The sequence below is a fragment of the Sceloporus undulatus genome, chromosome 6 (genome assembly GCF_019175285.1).
Source record: "Sceloporus undulatus isolate JIND9_A2432 ecotype Alabama chromosome 6, SceUnd_v1.1, whole genome shotgun sequence".
Classification (NCBI taxonomy): domain Eukaryota; kingdom Metazoa; phylum Chordata; class Lepidosauria; order Squamata; family Phrynosomatidae; genus Sceloporus; species Sceloporus undulatus.
In genome coordinates, this window is record NC_056527.1 from 79,278,469 (window position 1) to 79,286,318 (window position 7,850).

Here is a 7,850-nt window from a genome sequence, read left to right on the forward strand (position 1 = left end):
ATAGTGTCAACACTTGATTCATTCAATTTGGTCTGGTTCCTACATTTGTGAGAACCCTACTTTGTTCTCTTTTCAGTGGTATCACTAGTGGGTTGTGGGTGGGTGTGTGTGCACACCACACCAGATGACACCCTAAGGGGGGTGACACTACTGCTCCTCAACTATCTGCATTTTGGCAGAAATGGGCTGTGGCATTTGCTTGTTTCCATTTAAAATGCTGTAAGAGATGGTGTGAATGGAGAGAGGCTCAGCAAGAGGAGCTAAGAGAGACTCCAGGTTTTTTTAAAAAATTAAAATTTCAAACTTCAAAAATTCAATTTTTAATTTTTTAAAATATATATGTATATTTATTCTTTTAAAAACTTCTTTAAAAATCACATTTTACCATATTTTTACTTTAACCACATGGAACTATGCATGTATAAAAACATTCAGGCTGTGGGCATAACCTTTTAATTTAAAGGTATAATATTGCTAGTTTATGTCACAATGATTACCATCAGATTCAGTGATATATGAGATGATTCATGAGTAACATTAGTACAAAAAAACCTCACTGAAGATTCTGTATGGTGTAGTATGGGAGGAGATCATTGGGGAGCGGGTGACGCCATGAGTTACTGCACTGGGTGACACCAACCCGAGTAACGCCACTGTCTCCTTTGTGTACTATGCTGGGTACAATACTACATACATACATACAATAATAGAGTTGGAAGAAACTGCAAGGGCCATCCAGTCCAACCCCCTGCTATGCAGGAAATCCAAATCAAAGCATCCCCGACAGATGGCCATCCAGCCTTAGTTTGAAGTCGTCCAAGGAAGGAGACTCCACTACATTCCAAGGGAATGTGTTCCACTGTTGGACAGCCCTTACTGTCAGGAAATTCTTTCTAATGTTGAGGTGGAATCTCTTTTCCTGCACCTTGCATCCATTGCTCCGCGTTCTAGTCTCTTGAGCAGCAGAAAACAAGCTTGCTCCCTCCTCAATATGACATCCCTTCAAATATTTAAACAGGGCTATCATATCACCTCTTAACCTTCTCTTCTCCATGCTAAACATCCCCAGCTCCCTAAGTCGTTCCTCATAAAATAGCATGGTGAAAGAATAAAGAAGGGAAAGGGAAAGTATCAGGTGATTCAGTGGTCCTCTCTCTCCACACAAGTTCTGAAAGCTTCCTGTAGACTACTTCTGGTTTTTCAGTACTCCTCCCCAGGGAGTGCTTTGCCTTCAAGTCCAAAACAGCTCGCTTCTTTGTTTCTTGGGAAAATGAGACAAGCGAGTCACAGGATTCTTCTTATGTACGATTGCTAGATTTCTTGAAGTCTTTCTTAACGTAGTGATTTTATGTGCCCATGTGAACTAGCTGCATACTTTCTTCTGAAAGGCATTGTATTTTGTGCTTAATTTACAATTACTTATAGTTATTAGTTATTCCACAAGGTCCCTTAAATTAATCTGATAATTGAATATCCAGTTGTATTTTGGGACACATTATGTAGCCTGAACTCAGGTTTGGGAACCATGTAGCTCTCCAGATGTTGTTGGACTGCAACTCCCAGCACTCTTCACAATTAGATGTGCTGGGTAGGGCTGCTGGTAGTAGCAGTCCAACAACATCTGCAGGACCACATGATTTTTGCCCCTGCAGTAGCTCAGTAAATGCTCTCACAAGCCCAAAAACAGCAGGGTCAAAGAGAAGTGAAAAATTGCAGTCCAAAATATTTGAAGGGCTGAAATCCACCACTCCTGTCCTGGTCACCTTGCACTAAGAGAAAGGGACTTGAAAAGCAGTAGATTAACTGTGCTGTTCTCTTTAGCGGAGTTTCAATAGAGGAAAATGTATCTGGAACCAATAATGACAGGAACAAGAGAAATGTTCAAGACTGACTGTAAGGGAAAAAAAGGTATATTTCTCTTGATTTGATCATTGAATTATGACTCTGGCAGGAGCATACAGACACATCATGATTCTTGAGCAGGTACTTATATAGAAGTGCCTGCCAAAACCCACCCCGGATATACTGTATGCACAAACAATATGCAGCAATGAGGTCAGGAATTGGGCAGCTGTTTGGTAGCATCTAACTGATAGGACTCAGAAGGCTAAGTCTTAGTTTTGTAGCAGCTCCCTTGAACAAGACTGGTGATGGTGCAACTCTTCTCAGCTGTCCCAAATTCACCTCCAAACATATCATGGTAGGTATGTCATTGTCAAAGAGATCTCAACTCTGCTCCACCAATGGGTGCTAATTTTCTCCTTTCCTTCTGCATTGCCAGTATTGAAAATGCAAATGAAATCCACCCAGTTAGGGGTTTTCCCAGCAGACAATGATCACTAATTAAACAGACACTAATCCTCCTTGCATATCCTCCCACCCGGAGGCCTTGCCATTCCACAATAGACAGATTAACATGGAAATTACTCCTCCCTACCCAGGGTCACACAGGACACACACACACACACACACCCCACTCTCTTCTAAGCCAGCATTCTCTGAAGATGCCGGCCACATAGCCGAAAAAACCCACAGAACTATGGTTCACTGTATGTCCCTGGGCACATTACTCTCTTCCCAGACAGAAGGGTGATGGTGAAGGGTGTGGCAGCACAAAAGATCAGATACAGATGATCACCATCACCAGTCTTGGAAACTATGGCTGGCGTCCTGTTCATGAATAATGGTGGCATATGTTTACCTATGTCATTGCAATTCACTTTTACAGTTGTGCAAGTCAGAAGCCTCTTCCAGCCATGACCAAAAGTCCTCCTCCCAAACCTACCTTTTCAGGAGTGACGCTCCCCCACCCAACACCACAACTTTTGTGTTGCTGTTGAACAGGGGAAATAAGGCTATTTTCCAGTAGCTGGACATCCCAGATCCCCCCCCCCCCCCCCGGCTCTCTGGCAACATGGAAATTGCTGTGTTGGAGAGGACTATTCATTTAGTGTGTGTTGGAGGAGAGCATGGGGGAATCAGGAAACATACTGTATATACTCAAAAACCTGGGTCGACTTATCTATGGGTCAATGTAAGTACTATACTTTAACTCTTGTTTTGAAAAGGAACCATTCCCTGGTGAAAAGCAAGAGCATAATCTGTCCTGGAAGCAGTGACCCCCCCACCCCCATTCTCTCATCCATCCAGCCTTTAGTATGAGCACAAACAGTTATGTCTGCTGGAATTTTATAAGTTCTTTGACATTATTTTGCTTTGTTTTATCTTTTAGATCCTTTGCTATATGCCCCTCAACTTATATCAAAACCCATAATTTTGACCCCAAAATCTACCCTCGATTTATACATGAGGTCAACTTATAGTCGAGTATATATGGTAGGTCGTAAACATACTGCAGAAATAATCCAGGTTGAGACCACTTTAACTGTCCTGGCTCAATGATAAAGAATTCTAGGCACTGTAGTTTTGTGAGACATTTAGCCTTCACTTTCTGGGAGCTCATCTGGTGCCACAGTAAACTACAATTCCCATGATTCCCTAGCACTGGACCAGGGCAGTTAAAGCAGTCTCAAACTGGATTATTTTTGCAGTGTGTTTTGCACCATAGCTACATCTCCCAGTGCAGGATCTTGGACATCTTTTTTTTTGGGGGGGGGGGGGGCATTCCAGCTTCTACAGTCCACCAGCCAATATTGCTATTTTACCAGGCTCTGAACCATCAGTTCACATGCTACATTAAGCAACAGAAGGGAAACACTGTAATGCAAGGATTTGAAAGGAATTCAGTAAGGGAAAGACTGAGCATACCCCCCCCCAAGTTTCTCTTGCAAATCTACCCTACACAATTCTTTCATGATGACTGGTGGTTGCCAATAAATAAACATCTAGACTGGTACCCAAACCGTTGCTGAGAGTATTCCTAAGTTTTGCGAGCACAAAAGTTACAAATGAGGAGACTTTCGATTTTGATAAATTGATCTTTATTGTATCACTTTTACACAGTAAAAGTGTAGAAATGCCTAGGCGATCTAGATTCTCTTACTGATCCTCTTGTAATGGATGTCACCCACACTCAAGGTCTAGAAACAAAAAAACAGCAGATTAAAACATTTACATGGGTGTATGATGCAGAAACAAATCCACACACTGCCTGCCTGCAACTCTGAAAGACACCATCCAAAGCAATGTACATTTTAAATAACCTTTGCTCAAACATGAAGTGTGCAGGGTAACAGGTGTGCATACTGTCCCAGTATAATCACTCATACTGGAATTTAACCAGTTACATTTGGGAGCAATGATTAAGCCATCAATCACACTGTACTGCCTGAGCTGGGTGCCTCATTCTGCCAAAAGGCAGCTTGATCCAATTACACCAATACATCCTTTATTCATGGTATTATGTCTGTTGGTCCAAATTTTATAAGTCATTGGACTCACTGATATGAAAGATGGTTTAATTTTATATATATATAAATCAAGTTGGCACATACATAGAATCTGTGGAAGCGTTAAGTCTCCATCAGTTTAGTTGTTAGTATCAACTGAAACAGATTCAATGAATCAGTGGGGACTGGTTAACCAGCCCTTTCTTTGACTTAACAGTTCCAGCTGGAACTACCATAACCATTGATTTTAGGCTGTTCTCTCTTCTGGAGGGTTCTCTCTTACTTCATGTATTCGTGTCATGATCAAAATGGAGGACAGTCATTAAGAAGGCTTATTACTTTATATATGCAATTCACTTAGCGTAAAGAAATAAATCTGTGCCAGGACTGTAAACACTCAAAGAGAATTAAATATCATTTCATGGTGCCCCAAAATCCATACTCATTTTTCATCAACTAGTACATGCAAAGTCCACCTGGTTTTGAAAGTATGTCAATTATATATAATTTGGGGCGGGTGGGAAGTATGCATTCCCACAGCAAAAGCAAAATCTATGTTTGTAGCATGAATACATCAGACATGTCAGCCCCTTAAGTACTAATGCCATTCTCTTCCACACTTTAAAATGGCAGAAGTGGCCCAGGCCACAGTGAAGACTTAGAAAGTCCTACTATTGCTGCCAGGACACTGCTTCCTGGCGGTTTGTACTAGGCCTATGTTTCAGACCTCATACTCAAGGTATCCTTACATTAGTGAGAGTGTCTCCATTTAGTTCAGTCACAGAAGTGATGTTCTTCATCTTTGTCACCATCTTATTGTCTCCTTCCATTTGAACAACAGCCTGTAGAGAAAGAAAAACGAAGTACAGTTTGGACCCCAATAATAAACTCAAAAAACTCAAAAATGCTTGTAATAAATTGAAAAATTATTTCCTCACAAGAGGTTTTAAGCAGTAAAAATGGCACAGCTATGTGACCTGGGACAAATTTCTCAGCATGGCTGTCCTTAGAGACATTACAGGCCTTTTGTTCTCAAAAAATGGAGAACAAGCATGTATAAAGCCTGCACATACAATCCACCAACCACACCTTCAATAAAATTTCTATGGAACATTAGCTTCTGCCAGTTTTACAATATGACCTGTTGGTGAATGAGTTACTCATAAAACCTGCAGTGCTAGCCCTATCACCAGTAGTGGGTAAAGTGTGGGCAAACGCAGGCCCCAGACTCCACTTTTGTAACCGCTGTGTTGAGTTGAATGGAATTGGCAGTACACTTGCCTTCTCTGCCTAGAGATGTGGTGACAGTGGGATTCTTATCTCCTGCCTCAAGCAGAAAAATCACCTTGGCTTGGCCCCAAGATTCATTCGCTGATCTGAGCATTCTGAAGAGAAACCAGCTTCTTCTTCTGAGAACGAAGCCATAATTTAATTAAAAGCCATGCAGCCTACCTTGATCTTCTCTCCTGTTGGAGTATTCAGCTCAGCCTCCTCTCCAATTGTAAACTCATTAATCAGCACTTTGCTACCAGTTGTCACAGTGACCTTAAACTTCTTGCCATCTTGCACAATTTCAGAGATGCTTTTCACATTCTTGCCTTTTTCAATCAACTCATCAGAAAGACCTGTGCAGAAGTAAGACACACATAAGCACACAACGCCCAAATTGATGCAGAATTCATTCAGAGAAGTGAGTCTTGAGATCAGATGCAATTGGTGGTGGCAGGGTGGCGGGGGATTAGCAGGAGGAGAAAAACCAAATCCAAAGTAATGATAGTGATGCTCATAGAGTAAGTGAGGCAAGTAAGAACGGATGAAAAATGAACAGGTCCATCCATTCCACATATCACTAGCAACCAAAGCACCATCCTTTGTCTTACATGACTCACCGCTAAATTTAGTTTCTGAAGCTTTCCATGCTTTTCAGGGGAAAAAGATACATAATAAATCATAGGCAGAGTTCAGAATATAAATCATAGGCAGAGTTCAGTGCATACATTTGAAATGTACAAAAATTTGAAAAATACAAACAGATGCACTCATGCACATCAATAGAAATGTGCACAAAATGAATACCTTAGAAACCTGTATACAAAAAGTTTGAAAAATGCAACAAAAAGAGCAGGCAGAGAAGAAAAAAATGTATCATAATCCTGGACGGAATTAGAGAAGAGCAAAAGTGCAAGTGGAATTTGGAGGAACCAAAGAAGAATGAGGCATACAGCTTCAGATTCCTAGAGAATGAAACTCTTATATGAAGTCTCTCTTAGAGAGCAACCTCTGAATATTTTATATACTGTTTGCTACACTAGTTCAAATACATAGGTGGCAGAATCATTTCTTGAAGCACTTTCTGCTACTGAAGGTACACTATGGCCTGTTACAGACTGCCAAAATAAAGCTGCTTCGAGTCTCTTTGGAGGTATGCTATTTAAATGATGTATGGGTCCTAAGAGTCCAGAGCTCACGCCAAAGCCACACTCCATTCCTAAGCACTGGAGTGCAGCTTTGGTGAAGCTTCTGGATTCTTTGGATGCATGCATCATTTAAACATGCCTCCAAAGAGACCCGAAGCAGCTTTATTTTGGCGGTCTGTAACAGGCCTATACTGCTTTTAGTGATATATTTATCTTCTTTACAACTTTTGTTTTTAGTCAAAAGATGGGCTAGAAATGGGATAAACAATATCGTAATTATTCCCACATTATAGAGTTAGGGCCGACTGAAAGAAAAATGGTTTGCCCCAAACAAAGCTGAAATGAAGGAAGCTACCCTCCACTTCACTTCCAACTATCTTTTCGTGTTAAAAATCATGAGCCTTCCTTGTTCTACTTATTTGAATATCTCATTACTAAAACCAAGTAAGGAAGGGGGACGTCTCTCTACTCAGTTCAAATTAATGTTCTGGACAATGTAGACATTTGTCTTTTAATATAATTTTAAATTAAGTATATACATTTTAAAATAAAAGTATATGCAGAGACTGGAGAAGTTAGCAGATTTTGGGAGTTTGAGAGGGAGGTTTCAAAGTTCTGCATACGCCTATCTAGGCATATGTAGAACTTTGAAGTCTTCCTCTCAAACTCCCAGAATCGGTTAACTTCTCCAGTTTCTGCATCTACATTTATTCAGAATTAACACCCACTGAGTTCAATGGGGTTAATTGAAGATTATAGCCATTCTCACTCTGGGTTTGTAGCAAAGATAACAGAGATTTTGCTGTTGTAATTGCTCCTATAATCTATAGGAGAATTAAGAATATGTTATTATTTCATAGTAAATTGCACTTTGATACTAGTAAAAAAGTAAGCAGCATGAACTGGGCAACATAAGGAAAGAGACATACATACATACATATATATACACACACATACATACATATATATATTTGTATGTGTGTGTCTATATATGATTGCATATTATAAGCAAATGTAATATAATATCCCAATACCTTTACTGCTTAGTGTTTAATTTCAATCACACGCTCTTCAAAAGAGACTG

The 7,850-nt window shown here is 40.3% G+C and overlaps 1 protein-coding gene across 1 annotated transcript in view; it reads right to left on the bottom strand.

Moving 5' to 3' along the window:
* Window positions 1–3,924: 3,924 nt before the first annotated feature.
* LOC121933627 (fatty acid-binding protein 1, liver-like) overlaps window positions 3,925–7,850 on the bottom strand; it is a 5,794-nt gene continuing 1,868 nt past the window's right edge. The window contains exons 2-5 of the mRNA XM_042473607.1: window positions 7,536–7,590; window positions 5,802–5,974; window positions 5,099–5,191; window positions 3,925–4,040 (exon numbers count right to left, since the gene is read on the bottom strand). Coding sequence (XP_042329541.1) covers window positions 3,990–4,040; window positions 5,099–5,191; window positions 5,802–5,974; window positions 7,536–7,590 — 372 coding nt within the window. The 3' untranslated portion in view covers window positions 3,925–3,989. The remainder of the gene's footprint in view (window positions 4,041–5,098; window positions 5,192–5,801; window positions 5,975–7,535; window positions 7,591–7,850) is intronic.